This window comes from Prionailurus bengalensis, chromosome F2, assembly GCF_016509475.1.
Source record: "Prionailurus bengalensis isolate Pbe53 chromosome F2, Fcat_Pben_1.1_paternal_pri, whole genome shotgun sequence".
NCBI classification, from domain to species: Eukaryota; Metazoa; Chordata; class Mammalia; order Carnivora; family Felidae; genus Prionailurus; species Prionailurus bengalensis.
The window spans coordinates 33226358-33242259 of NC_057353.1; the positions used below are offsets into that span (position 1 = coordinate 33226358).

The following is a 15902-nucleotide window of genomic DNA, read 5'->3' on the forward strand; positions in this document are numbered from 1 at the left end:
AAAAACTCATTCTTTCCCCAACAGCTACCACGCGGAATGATGTTTCCCTTTACGGCAAGTCTCGAGAGTTGCGCCCTAGATACCGTAAAAGGGAGGGAAGCCCTTGGGGAAGAAAATCAGGTTTCCCGCTTTGCGGCACCGTAAGGGCGGGAAAGTGCCCTGCTGTCGGTTGGAAGACGGGCGGGTGGGGGAATCATCGCCCCGCCCTCTCGGGCTGGACTTCCGCTCACCAAGGAGGCGTGTTCCGGGCTCTCCCACCCAGCTCTGGGCGCCGGTTAAGATCAAGGTTCCCGTCGCCGGTTCCATGGAGGCGCCGGTGGAGGCGGAAGTTGAAAATGGGGACGGCGACAGCAGCTGCGGGGACTTGTGCTTCATGGATAAAGGCCTGCGAAGGTAAAGGGTGCTGCTCAGCCAGAAGCAGCCCGCGCATTCCCCGGACGGCAGTTGTGGGTAGGTGGCTGCCTCGGTGCAGCGGAGGCGGCACAGCTTTACCGAGACCACGCACAAATGCTGTCCGGCTTTCTCCCGCCTTAGAGCTGCAGAATTGCTCTGAAGTACCTCGTCCCACGAATTGTCCTTATTCCTTTCCACTTGGACTTCTGAGCAACCTGGAAACTGCTCTACGACCTGACTCTACCAGCCTTTAACCGTCCTCCCTCCTTTACTGGTTCTCCTTGTTTTTCTAATTATTCTTTTTTTTACTTGTTCTGTAATTGTTAGCATTCTCCGGTTCTGTCTTGTCTTTTCTGCTCCTTCTCTTACTTTGACAAAAAGTGGCACCGTGGTATCTCTAGCAGCTGTGGAGCGAAGTTTTACTGCTCTTCATTAGTTTTGCCTCAATTCTCTACACCTGCATTCTAATTTCGCCTTTGCAGAACACTATGATACCTATATCCATATACTTTTTGAAAGTACTAAACATCATCTTTAGCTAGTCGTTCCCCCTTTCATGTAGCCCAAGTTTATGCATGACATACTAAGTTCTTTGTTCTGCTTTACTGACTGGTCCTTGCCTACCTTTTCGGTCTCCCCTCTTAACCATTTCTTCATTTTACTCTATGATTAGCCATACTGCGCTACTGGCAGTTCCATAGTAGGCTTCGCCGTGCTTTTGCACATGCTGTTCCTTTGTGGCATGCCCTGCCATAATGCAGAACCTTGCTGCTGATAATTAAACCATCTTGTTCTGGATTCTGATCTAAAATTTGCTACAAGACCCCAAGGAGATGTTTTTTAAAGGAATATTTACATTTATATTTAATAATAGCTGTTATTTACTGGATGCCATTTATGTGTACATATTATATACGTTATCACTAATCCTCACAATTATTCTGCAAGAGGGCAATTTTATAAGTGACAGGAGGCTCAAAGGATCTAAACAGCTCTTCAGCTTCACGCAGCTTGTGAGTGGTTAAGTTCAAATTTAAACCCTATTTCTGTCTAATTTCAGGGTCTGCTTTTTCTCCTGTACCACATTATCTGCAAAGTACTAATTTCCAAAAACTAAAATGTGTCAGAAAATAAATGTACATTATTATGAGCATGTGTTAATAGCATAAGGCCTGGCACTAAATGATACCTCAGTAAATGACAGTAGCTAATTTTCTGCCACGAGTTATTAGGTGCTTCAGTCTGAATTCTAAGGGAGGAGCTGAATGATCTTATGGCATATTTAAAGTGTTTTTGTGTTTTAATTTTGAATTTGAAATTCTTGATGCTAATTTGGAAGCACACCAGAATCCCTTGTTTTTTATTTTACTCCCCGAGTACTAAACCTGAACTTTCACCAGTTAGGTTTCCTCTATGGTAGCTACAGAACATACAACAGATGCCTGTAACATTGTGTGTTCCTATTCCCAACTGTTCCTCCACCCAGCATCTCTGAACTATGTGCACTGTAGTTTTTATTCCTGGAACTACTATCTTCAGGAAAGGTTCTGGTAATAAATGGCAGTAATTGAGAGAATGAAGAGATGAGTTCTATTTAGAGAAGGTGCATTCCAAATTTATAGAAGGGAGGATGGACTTCACTAGAAATAGTACTAGAAATAGACTTTCACTACAGATAGCAATAACTAATGGTTTCTTTTTTTTTTTTAATTTTTTTTTCAACGTTTTTTATTTATTTTTGGGACAGAGAGAGACAGAGCATGAACGGGGGAGGGGCAGAGAGAGAGGGAGACACAGAATCGGAAACAGGCTCCAGGCTCTGAGCCATCAGCCCAGAGCCTGACGCGGGGCTCGAACTCACGGACCGCGAGATCCTGACCTGGCTGAAGTCGGACGCCTAACCGACTGCGCCACCCAGGCGCCCCAATGGTTTCTTTTGAAACCAACTACTTTCTGGTTAAATAGCTGTCGCAAATGGTAAATAAGGCAAGATTATAAACTCCAGTGCCAGATCTGGATTTATACTGCCTCAGGTAATAACTATAGGAACTTGGACAACTTATTTAATATCTGCAAACTTCAGTATCTTTATTCAGTATCTCAGAATACTGAGGATATTCAGTATTCTCAGCAATACTGGTTGCTGAGAATTGTTGTGAGGGTTAAATGAAATGAAGAAACTGAGGGTTAGAGAGGTTAACTCACTTAAGTAATTTAGCAAAAGAAAATGGTAGAATGCAGATTTGAACTGGGGTATTATGATTCCAGGGCCTTTACAATTACAGCCTTCATTATATGCTGATGTATGTAGAAGCTAGAAATGCCTAGGGTCACTTGCCTCTGTTGAGTGGATTTCTTGTTTATCTCTATGGTCCAAAATACTGATTAGTGGTAAGAAGCACTGTACCTTATGAGATATTAAAATGTTACCATAAGTATGAAGGATTTCATTATAGAATGAGTAGAGCACATACTTATCATCTACATGGTATTTGGTTGATTTTAATTATTTGGTCATGATTTTAAAATCTGTTCCTTAATTATTTTTGATAACATATTTTCTCTTGTAGCATATCAGAGTTATCTTTAGATTCAACCCTTCATGCCATCAATCTTCATTGCAATAACATCTCAAAAATTGAAGCCATTGATCATGTTTGGAATTTACAACACTTAGATCTGTCATCTAATCAAATAACTCAAATTGAAGGGCTAAATACACTGACAAAACTATGCACTTTAAATTTGTCCTGCAATATGATCACAAGAATAGAAGGTTTGTAAGTGATTTTCATGTGATAATTTGCATAAAAAAGATGATTTAAATGCTTTTCTTCTTCCCAAAAGAATGGAATAAAATATAAATCTTTGAAAACTGAGCCTAACTTTTACTACATAAAGAGTTTTCTTCAAGAAAAGTTATGTTTTTTAAGTATTTTGTAAAATGCCAATAAAATTGATTTCACTGCTATCTGACTGGATTTGCTTCAAACTGTCTGAAATAGCAATACTGTGTAGCTCTAAATATTTTAATTCTATAAAGGCTTTATTTTATTTTATTTTATTTTATTTTAGGACTTGAAACACTAATTAATCTGACTAGATTGAATTTATCTTATAACCACATCAATGATCTTAGTGGTAAGTAGATAATCTTACATTTTCTATAATGCTGAATGTTTGCTACATGTGATGAATTAGGCTGAGCTCAGCATGCTGAAAACTGAATAATCCCATTTTTGACCAAAATATCATCTAAAGAGTGTACTTCAGTCATAATTCTTTTTTTTTGGTGCCAAAGCTACAGCTAAAATAAAAAATAGGAACATAAACTAGGGTGCTCGGCAACAGAAAAAACTTGGATGGGAAAGACTTACTTTGGGAGAATAATAATGTTTTAATCATAAATAAGTAATATACTATCATATAAAGAAGAATAGTTATAATAGAACTTTTTACAATGATGAAAATATTATATATCTGTGCTGTGTGGTATGACAGCTAATAGCCAGATGTATCCTTTTGGAGCACTTAAAATGTGGCTAGTGCAGTGAGGAACTAAATTTGCAATTTAATTTTAACTTAATTTTAAAAAGCCATATGTGGCTAGTGCTAAGATATTGGACCATATGGGTATACAGCATTCTAAAGGCTATTGCGAATTGAAGATCAAATAAATTTTTTCTTTTTGACTTTTAGCGTGTCTACAAAGTTAAACATTATTACCTATTTCTAATTGAGTAAAGTGATACACTGATAAAATGAACAAAGTTTCATGATTATTCTTAGAATTATCTGTTAGAACTGGCAGATTTCTTCTAATTATCTTCACAATTCTATCAGTATTTGAAACAATTTTATTCATGTGTTTATTTTTCTCCCAGTACTACAAAAATACTGCCCTATGCCAGGTATTTCATATACAGAAAATTAAAGAGAACCCTACCGTTAAGCTGGAATGGCAAGAATATTTTAATTTTTTAATGTTTGTTTATTTTTGAAAGAGAGAGAGAGAGACTGAGTACAAGTGGGGGAGGGGCAGGGAGAGAGGGACACAGAAAATCCGAAGCAGGCTCCAGGCTCTGCACTGTCAGCACAGAGCCTGATACATGGCTCAAACCCACGAACTGTGTCATGACCTGACCTGAAGCTGGACGATTAACCAACTGGGCCACCCAGGTGCCTCAAGAATACTTTAATTTTTTAAAACCCTTTTTCCCTGGGATGCCTGAATGGCTCAGTCAGTTGAACATCCCACTCTTGATTTCGCCTCAGGTCATGATCCCAGGGTCTTGAGATAGAACCCTGGGTTGGGCATGAAGCCTACTTGAGATTCCCTCTTTCTCTCCCACTGCCCCTCTCTCCTGCTTGCTCTCTCTTTTTCTCTCTCCAAAAAAAAAAAAATTAAAAAATAAACGTTTTTTCCCAAAGATGTGAAAATATTAGAATTGAGTATTAACCCTAGCTTTGTCACTGCTACATGCTGTTGAGCAAAGTATATTATTACTATTTGGATGCAGTTTCCTTATCTGAAGAATGTGACTCTTGGATAAGATTTGCTCATTCATTCACTCAACAAATATTTATTGAAGATCACTGTATCACATACTGTTCTATAGTGATGAAAAACAACAACAACAAATAGATTAGGTTCTGGTCATAGGGCTTACATTGTAGCGAGGAAGAAAAACAAAAAATATGATTATATCAACCCCTCGAAAATAAGCAAAAGATTTGAGCAGACGCTTCCCCAAGAGGATATCCAAATGGCAAATAAGCACATGAAATATATATGTATATATTTAGCATCCTTAGTGATTAAGAAAATGCAAATTACAATTGTAATCAGATCTACTTCATACCTGCTAGAATATAGTTTTAAAAACTTACAGTACAAAAGACTGGTGAGATTGTATAGCAGCTAGAACTTGCATACACTGTGGGGAGAACTGAAATGATACAACTATTTTGGAAAACAGTTTGAAGGTTTCTTATAATCTTAAACATACACTCACCATATAATCAGGCAGTCCTTCTAGGTATTTACCTAAGAGAAATGAAAACATGTCTATTCAAAACCCTGTACATGAATGTTTATATGATTATATAGCTGTTTATATAATGATGTTTATATGATTCTTTATAATCTCCCCAAACTGGAAACAATCTATACATTTACCACTTAGTAAACAATAAACAAATAATAAACAAATTGTGATTCATCCACATGATGGAATATGCTTGGGAGCAAAAAGGAATGAACTATTGATACATGCAGTTATATGGATAAATCTAAAAAGAAATAGGCTAAGTGCAGGGAGTAAGACACAGAAGGTTGCACTGTATGATGTCATTTATATGGCATTCTGACAAAGGCAAGTTTTAGTGGCAGAAATTAGATCATTAGTTGCCAGAGGTTGAAATGGGAACAGAGACATGTTGATTGGAGGGATAGAAATGTTCTGCATCTTATAGTAGTGGTTATACAACTGTATATGCTTGTTAGAATACATTGATTCACCTAAAAAGGGTGTGTTTTAGTGACTTCATATCAGATTGTAAGAAGGAGTATGAAGAAAATATAGGGAACCATGTAAGTTCTAATGGATAATTCTTAGAATGATAATATTTTATGTGTTCAATAAATAAAGGCACTTTATATAAGAGCATGCAAAAACAGTAAGGCACCTCACCTTCAAGCCTGTCCTGATAAGAGAACAGAAAGAAGGGTAATGTGCTAGAGCATAGTAATGAGGGGTTAATGTGCTAAGAAAAGAGATGAGAAAGTAGGCAAAGGCCAGATCACAGCTTCATACTCAGGGTAAAAGTTTGCATATTATTCTAGGTGCAATAGGAAGCCATAGGAGGGCTTTAAACAAGTAAGTGATATATACGTGTTTTTAAAGGATCACTTTGGTTGCTGAGTAAGAATGAATGTTAGAAGGATAGGAGTGGAAGTCAAGTGATTGGTTAGGAGAGACTTGGACTAAGGTGGAAATAGTGTAGAGGAGCAAATGGATATATTTTGGGGGTAGAGTTCATAGGATTTGCTGATGGATTGAGATAAGGAAATGAAGAAAAAAGGAATCAAAGGTAATTAGCTGTGAGTTTTTTCTGTAGTTACAGGCGGATGATGGTACTATGTGGGAAAGATTGGGGGAAAAACCAGAGTTGAGGGGGTGAGACGTAAGGATTCTGTCTTAAATTTGAGAACCCTATTAGACATATGTGTTTATGTATTTGTATAACGTGCAGTTTAGAGATTGGGAATCATAGTTGGAGTTGTAGATTTGGCACATCAATGGTATTTGTAACCATGAAACTGTAGGACATCCTGGATAGCATATGAATAGAGAAGGCAGACCAGAAATGAGCCTTTAAAATTGAAAAGTAAGAGGAACATAAAGTTAAAACATGAGAGGAAGAACCAGTAACGTGGAACAAGGACTTAGAAATGTCACAGGAAATTATGAAGAAATGCTGAGTACCTACAAGAACGCATGAGAGAAAATCTGATCTTGTAGAGAGTTGTCAGAGAAGACTTTTCTGAGGACATGAGGGATGAGTTGAAGTTAGTGATGAGGACTGTGAACAAAAGAAGAGGCAACCCTGTAAGAAACAGAAGTAGAAGTTAGCCCAATAAAGATGGAGAAGAGAAGAGTATACCAGTCAGGTTGAAGAAATTGAAGGAAAAAAAAAAGGTGGGTAAAGTTGAATCTATATATGGAGAGTACTAAACCAAGCAAAATTGTATATAAGACCTCAGGAGGACCAATGTAGAGTACATCTCTGAATGGTTTTTCCAAAAGAAGGGAGACTAGGGCATTCATCCACTGACAGTCCCCCTTCTGTTGAGAATATCCCTGGAGGTTTTAACTCCCTTACATTTCCAGGCTGCACCTTTGCTCAAAAGCTCCATTTTGAAGGGAGCTCTGAGGCAAGAAAAGAGAAACATGAAGTGCTCCAGGGAGACACTGGCAGTGTACATGGCCGTATTCATCACAGCTGCAGCTCAAGTCCGAGGCTGGTCAGTGAGAATGGTACCAGGCAGCAGTCGCCTCTGCTGCAAACCTAGTTCCTAACATTACCATGCTCTAGGTGCACTCATGTAAGAATTAGTACCAGGGAACAAAATCAAATGGGTGCTATTTGTATTTTATGCTCAAACCAACAAAATTGAAGGATATTGCAGTGTTTGCTTATGTCTACTAATCAAAAATATGTATTGATCGAGAGCGTTAAGTCGTGCCTTTATGCTTCTCATATAAGTACATAACATTGGCCTTGGGAGGTACATTGTTGTATTTGAAGAAAACCAGAGACCTCCAGGCTAGGGCCTCAAAGAGATGCTAAACCTGTGTTCCTTCAAAACAAAAATTGACTTTACGGATACCTTATTTATTAGCTGTAGCTATATGCAGAGTCTTATTAATGTTGCTCCTTTGTCTCAAAATCTAACCCATGTAAAAATTATTTTTTAATTAGTTCTTGGAAAAATGACTTTGATGGTATCAAAAAATTTGGTTTTTTTCCCCCCGTACTCCAGGTTTGATCCCCCTTCATGGAATTAAACATAAACTCAGATATATTGACTTACATAGTAATTGTATAGATAGTATCCATCACTTACTTCAGTGTATGGTAGGATTGCACTTCTTGACTAATCTCATTTTGGAGACAAATGGAGAAGATAACCCTGTCTGTCGTGTACCAGGTATGAGCAATTAATTTAATACTTTTTGTAATAGTTAATATTCAAAGATCCTTTATTTGCAGCAACTGGTGTTGATGACCTCCTTTTATTTGTCTTAAGCTTTGCAACTTTTTAGTACATGTTTGGAAAAAACCATAATCGCAAATAATTTTTAAGACAAATTGCCATTAAAAGAACACAGGATGAACAGATAAGTAATTCTGTATAGACAGCTTTATGCTTGATAAGTGAATGCCTCAAAATTAAATTATGTTATGTTATATTCTTACAGTATAATGCTGTGCAGGCATAAAAAAATAAAAAACAGAATCTTTAGCTACTGGTATGCACTTATCTCCAAGATATACTGTTAAGAGAAAGAAAAGCAAGCCGATTACAAAACATTGCAAATAATAGGTTGCCATTTGTATGCAAAGGGTAACGTGTGTATTTGCTGAGTATATATGTAAAATATCTAGAAGGCTACACCAAAAACTGGTAACAGTGCCTAACTCCGGTATTAAGTAGCTGGAGGTCAGGAAATGCAGAAATAGTGGAAAGGGTAGCTGCAAATCAGGAAATGTTAGGAAAATTTTTTCCTGTATACTTTTTAAATTTTATCTGTGAATGTGTTAAATAATTAATAAATAAATGATTTTTATAAGAAAGAAAGGTTAAACTGAATATGATATATAGAAGACACTGCTGAAATGCCATTTGAGCTAATTCAGAATCCCTGAAAGCTGGCAAATACAAAGCAGACCAGACTGCAGTTTCTAGAACTCACTAATCTCAAGTTGCTTAACCAAGCAATAAGATGACAAATGTAGAATATGAATATATATTCTAAAGATCTGCTTGGGTAGAAGTTGGCTATAGAGTTGGCTCCCTTCTGTTATTAATATGCAACTGTATGAAGGCTTTTCCCAGAATGGAAACCTGTTTTGATAATTTTACTTCAGACAAGAATATAATAGATTTGAGATGAACTATTTTCCTCAGGCGATATAATATAGAGTCTCCCTAACAATCAGGATAGTGAACTTCAGTTTTCTTTTCTTGAAAGAAAACCTTATTGCTAAAACAACTTTATTTTTTCTCTACTTACCCAAGTTGGATTTTTTCTTAACAGTTTGTCTTAAGAGTCTCTAGTTCCTACAGTTTGAACCTTTGTTTTTCACTTTATTTGACGAGGTATTATAACATGATTGCCATCCCCCTAGAATTGAAGGGATACTTATTACTAAAATTACTTAATTTCCCTTCAAAATTTCTAGTATTAATTTGCCAGACCTCCTTCTTTATTTTGGAGTTTTTCCAACCATTTCATTGCCCTTTGTTTAAAATTATGGTTAAGTAAAATTAAAGTGTTTCTTTTAGCCAAAACACAAATTAATGGTGATTTATCAGATTTCTCATATTTAATTGTACTTAGGGAAAATAAACATATTCTTGAATAGTTGATACATTGCCTATCTTAATCTTAGTTATATGTAATTTAAGGGGGACAGTTGGGGATGTTTAATTGTACTAATGCTTGAGGCTTCATTAGCAAAATTCTGGATTTCTGGTTGGTACCCACGTTACCTGATTTATATTTATACTAATCATATTACAAATAAAAGACATGTTTGGCTTTCTGTTCAGAATAAACTGTTACTTGGGAATGCAAGCTGGTGCAGCCACTCTGGAAAACAGTATGGAAGTTCCTCAAAAAACTAAAAATAGAACTACCCTACGACCCAGCAATTGCACTACTAGGCATTGATCCTAGGGATACAGGTGTGCTGTTTTGAAGGGACACATGCACCCCCATGTTTATAGCAGCACTATCAACAATAGCCAAAGTATGGAAAGAGCCCAAATGTCCACTGATGGATGAATGCATAAAGAAGATGTGGTATATAGATACAATGGAGTATTACTCGGCAATCAAAAAGAATGACATCTTGCCATTTGCAACTATGTGGATGGAACTGGAGGGTATTATGCTAAGTGAAATTAGTCAGAGAAAGACAAAAATCATAGGACTTCACTCATGAAGACTTTAAGAGACAAAACAGATGAACATAAGGGAAGGGAAACAAAAATAATATAAAAACAAGGAGGGGGACAAAGCATAAGAGACTTATAAATATGGAGAACAAACTGAGGGTTACGGGAGGGGTTGTGGGAGGGGGGATGGCTAAATGGGTAAGGGGCACTAAGGAATCTACTCCTGAAATCATTGTTGTACTATATGGTAACTAATTTGCATGTAAATTTTAAAAAATAAAAAAGTTAAAAAAAAAGAATAAACTGTTACTGGTATCATGCAGATATAACTTTAAAGCAATTTTATGAAAGATAAATCCAGCAATGGTGATTTTTAACTTTCTGATCTTCACCAGGAGGATTTTGTGGGATGGGTGGTGGGTACTGTTTGTTTTGTATTTAATGATTACATACTAGAGAAGGACCAAGGAGCTTTTATTACAAGTTTATTTGTTGCATTCCAGGACTAATTTTATCATTTAGATGATATATCTGGTAGCTGATAAATTTACTGTATTCTAGAAATAACTAACTTTTTAATGCCTGACTTTTCACTTTGAATATGTTGTTTCCAAGGGTACAGAGCAATTCTGCTCCAGACGTTGCCACAGCTTAGAATCCTAGATTGCAAGAACATATTTGGTGAGCCAGTAAATTTGTCAAAAATAAATTCATCACGCCTACAGTGCTTAGAAAGTCTTTTGGATAACTTATTTTCTTCAGATTCTCCACTAAATATAAGTGAAGATGAGGTATGGTATTGTTTTTTTTTTTTTTTTTTAATATAAAAGATAACTTCAAATTTTGACTAATAATATAAATTTAAAAGATTTTGGTTTGTTTCTGTATCATAGATAATTGATAGTATGCCAGTGGTAACACCACCCATCGATGAGATAGTTCCCTTGGATCAGTTTGCATCACCAACAGATACTGGTTTGACATCCTTTATATCTGTGTGTCCATCTTCTGAGCCGGAGAAAGTTAATCATGAAAACAATTTTAATAATGACATGAAACTTCAGAAAATAGATGATCAAATTTTACAGCTTCTCAATGACGTAACTATTTTTCCTATTTTTCTAAGCAGTGTGTTTGTTGAAAAAAATAGTTAAGAATATGTAAAATAAAAATACCATACAAGCTAACCAACCAGGAACACTTTACAGTTAACATATTGGTATGTATGTATTTTTTTCCTTTGCAGAAATAGGATTTGTAATAATAGTTTTATAATAGTAGTAGTAGAAAAAGGTAACACAATTTTTTCACTCATTTTCCTTTTTGTCCTTCAAATGTTTATTATGTAATTCCTTTGTTCTGCTGTACTTCATATTATATCCATCCACCCACCTTTTATTTCAACCTTAAATAAACTCAGAACTCTTTGGACTCAATGTTTATTATCATACAGGATATGTGAATTTCTTTATTATCTATTATCCTCTATTATCTAATTGCCTCTATTTTGTTCACTTGTTTAATGATCAAAACCACTTCTAGAACTTAGAGCTGAATGACAAGTGAATTTACATAGTTCCTGCGTCAATTTCTGTTTACAGCAGACCCTCACCGGATTAATCTCTACTTTACTGAGATATTCTTTTTTTACCCCTACTACTGGTACCCTGGCTTTTAGAATATTTGAACTATGTGGATGAACTACAATTCCTAGATTTATTTTTGTTCGGGTCTCCCACCCTTGCTCTAGCATTCTTGGCTATGATCTACAATAGCAGCTGTTTTCTTAAATATCACACCTCCCAGAATGCAGTAGATTATTACTTAACCCCTACCTGGATGTATGGTAGAAATACTGTGGTACAGCCCAAAGAGGCTATTAGTCAAAAGTCTGTTTGACCTAGATATTTGTAATTAAATTTTAATCAAAGTTTTTCCTCCAAGTGAGGTGGGTGTGGGGAGTAGAAAACGCTAATGGACTTATGGTTCAAAAGATTTTTAATAATTCTGAATTGTTATCATACTTAAAATACTAACAGTGCTTCAGTAAACAAGAGATCTACCTTAGGTCAGTGAATTAATAAGGCTGTAAGGATTTTGTTCGCCAGAAATCTCTAGAGATTTCATTTGGGCCACATAGGTAGATCATAATAGAACTGGGACAACAATGCCAGCCTACACATTCTTTGATATTGTTGATAACATGTCACTGAGCTTTCAGACGTCTCCATTTCTTCAGATTTCATCGTACATCTTTTCTAATGGTTGACTCTTCTACCAATGTCAGAACTTAGATTTAAGTTGAGTAACTTAAATATGAAGTGAACTTTTGCGGCTTTTCTTATGCCATCCTCCTTTCATTTTCACAACAACCCAATCAAGTAGATAGGTTTTAACATATCATTCTTATTTTATGGAAAAAAAACTTGGGACTTGAAGCATCCTTATTAGTAAGAGAATTGAGCTTCAGACCCAAATCTCTAATAACCAGTCTGGTATTCTCTCCACCATCATGCTTTTTACTCAGTTATGGTGACAGTTCTTCCTACCTTGTAACCAAAAATAGGACTCTAGCTAACAGGGGGAAAAAACATGACTCATTGCTCCACATATTAAAAACAAAATTAGGTAAATAACTTCTTATCTGCTAACCTACCTGGTGTGGAAGGTAAACGTAAAATTTTAATTTCAGTTGATGTATACACTCTTATTTCAAAAGTAGTAATTTATAAGTGAAGTCATTAACTGAAAATGTGTTATACTACAATGATACTTTTAACTATGGGACTTAGAATTATTATACTGATTTTGAGAGTTCTCTGTGAAGACTTTTGTCTTTTAGTTTTTCCCTATCATTTTATGATGAAATTTTCAAATTTAGAGCAAACTTGAAAGGATTTATTAGTGAATACCAGTATACCCACCAACTAGATTCCGCCACCAACATTTTACTTTACTTATTTCATCATATATCTATCCATTTATTTATTTATCAAACTGTCTCATGACATGGGGCACCTGGGTGGATCAGTCAGTTGAGCATCTGACTCTTGGTTTAAGCTCAGGTCATGATCCCAGGGGTGTGGGATCGAGCCCCACGTCGGGCTCCCTGCCGAGCATGGAGCCTGCTTAAGATTCTCTTCTACCCCTCTCCCTTGCTTGGATGTGTGCTCTCTCTCTCTCTTTCAAATAAAAAAAATTAAAATAAATTTTGAAAAAGTACCTTATGACACATTTCAAAGTAAATTACGTGTATTGGTATACTTCCCCCAAAACACTTAAGCATTGGTATACTTCCCCCAAAATAACTTAACTATTGAGTTCAGTATTTTTTTTAACCATCATCTCTTTTGATGTAAAATATAGATGTGTATATTTACAGTATATATATATCTGTTACCCAAACTTCTAAGAAGATAAACATTACCGTGCTCAGCATTACCCCTTCTCACTGTCTTCTGATCCCCCAAGGCAATCACTTTTCTCACTTTTTCATCATAGATTATTGAATGCTTCTTCCAGAACCTAATATAAATGCAGTCATACAGTATATACTCTTTTGTGTAAGGTCTCTTTCACTCAGCATAACTTTTTTTTTTTCTTAATGTTTATTTATTTTTGAGAGAGAGAGAGACTGAGAGCACAAGGAGGGAAGGGGCAAATAGAGAGAGAGACACAGAATCTGAAGCATGCTCCAGCCTCTGAGCTGTCAGCACAGAGCCCAGCATGGGGCTTGAACTCAAGAATGGTGAGATCATGACCTGATCTGAAGTCTATCATTTAACCCACTGAGCCACCCAGGCACCCCACACTCAGCATAACTTTGAAATCATTCTATCTATGTCTTTCTATTATTTAGATCTTTTTCATTGCTCTCAGCAGTAGTTTTAGTATACAAGTTTTGCATATCTTTTATTAAATTTATTCCTAAATGTTTTATGTTTTACAGTAGCACAAATCAAACAGTTTTTGTGGTTTCAGATCCCATGATTGCTGCTTATTTGTGAAATATAATTTATATTTTTATATATATATATATATGCACACACACACACACATACACACATATAGCGCTTGGGTCCTGTGACCTTGCTAAATTTACTTATTAGTTCTAATACTTGTTTTTATATTCCTGGTGATTTTCTACATAAATGATCATATGGAGACAGTTTTCTTTCTTCTCTGATCTTTATGCTGTTCCTTTTTGCTTTGTTGCAAGAGCTAGGATCTCCATTGCAATACTGATGATAAATAGTGAGAGTGGGCACTTTCGCCTTGTTTCTCATCTTAGGAGAGCCTTCGATATTTCACAATTCAGTATGATGTTAGTCTTATGTTTTTCATAGTTGCCCTTTTATCAAATTAAGGAGTTTACTTCTGTCCCAAATTTGCTGAGTTTTCTGATGTTGATATTTTTTTGTCAAATGCTTTTTCTGATCTTACGGTTTTCTTTTTACTCACATAATAGTGTAAATTACATTAATTTCCAAGTGTTAAACAAACATTGCATTTTTTAAATAAACCTCATTTAATTATGATATAGGATCCTTTTGTATATTCTTGGATTTAGTTTCTAATCAATGTTTTATGAGGGTTTTACATATTTGCTCGTGAGGAGTATTTCTTTTTACTTTAATTGTAGCATGAGGATTTGTGTCTTCTCTCTCTCTTCCTCTCTCTCTTATTTCATGTATTTTTTTTTTTTCTTGGTCTTGGTCAGTTTACCAAGGGTTTTGTTTTTCTTTACAAAAATCAGTTTTGTTAGTTTTGCTTAAGTTTATTTATTTGAGAGAGAGAGAGAGAGTGAGCAGGGAAGGGGCAGAGAGAGAGACAGAGTATCCCAAGCAGGCTCAGCGCTGTCAGCCCAGAGCCCGATGCTGGGCTTGATCCTGTGAACCATGAGACCATGACCAGAGCTGAAATCAAGAGACACTCAACCAACTGAGCCACCCAGGTGCCCCAGTTTTGTTAATTTTATCTGCTTTCTGTTTTCTGTATTATTGATTCCTACATTTTTTTATTTCTTCTATTTACTTTTGAGTATACCCTTCATTTTTCAGCTCTTTTTTTCCCTTTTTTTTTAACTTAAATTTTGGTTAATTAATGTAGTGCAGTATTGGTTTCAGGAATAGAATTCAGTGATTCATCACCTGCATACAACACTCAATGCTCATCACAAGTTCCCTTATTAGTATCCATGACCCATCTAGGCCCTCTCCCACCCACCTCCCTCTGTCAACCCGTAGTTTGTTCTCTGTCTTAATAGACTCTTGTGGTTTATTTCCCTCCCTTCTCTCCCCCTTCCATATGTTCTTCTGTTTTGTTTCTTAAATTCCACAAATGAGTGAGATCATATGGTATTCATCTTTTCTCTGATTGACTTATTTTGCTTAGCATAATACATCCTAACTCCAGCCACCTTGTTGCAAATGGCAAGATTTCATTCTTTTTGATGTCTGAGTAATATTGCATTGAATATATATATACCACCTCTTTATCTATTCATCAGTCAGTAGACATTTGGGCTCTCTCCATAGTTTGGCTATTGTTGATAATGCTGCTATAAATATCCGAGTCGTGTGTGTGTGTGTCCTTTGGGTAAATACCTAATAGTCCCATTGCTGGATTGTAGAGTAGTTCTATTTTTAGTTTCTTGAGGAACCTTCATACTGTTCTTCAGCGTGGCCGCACCAGTTTGCATTCCCACCAACAGTATAAGAGAGCTCCCCTTTCTCTGCATCCCCCAATACCTGATGTTTCTTTTTTTAATTTTTAATTTTTTAATTTACATCCCAATTAGTATATAGTGCAACAGTGATTT

At 36.0% G+C, this 15902-nt stretch overlaps 1 protein-coding gene across 4 annotated transcripts in view; it reads left to right on the top strand.

Annotated features, from left to right (window-relative positions):
• Positions 1–218: 218 nt before the first annotated feature.
• Positions 219–15902, top strand: part of LRRCC1 (leucine rich repeat and coiled-coil centrosomal protein 1) — a 43070-nt gene continuing 27386 nt past the window's right edge. For 2 of the 4 annotated variants that reach the window (XM_043601292.1, XM_043601295.1), the window contains exons 1-6: positions 219–393; positions 2964–3169; positions 3469–3534; positions 7940–8107; positions 10697–10872; positions 10975–11181. In XM_043601292.1, coding sequence (XP_043457227.1) covers positions 305–393; positions 2964–3169; positions 3469–3534; positions 7940–8107; positions 10697–10872; positions 10975–11181 — 912 coding nt within the window. In that variant the 5' untranslated portion in view covers positions 219–304. Of the gene's footprint in view, positions 451–2963; positions 3170–3468; positions 3535–7939; positions 8108–10696; positions 10873–10974; positions 11182–15902 lie in introns of all 4 variants that reach the window. The other 2 variants (XM_043601294.1, XM_043601293.1) reach the window with 2 other exon arrangements.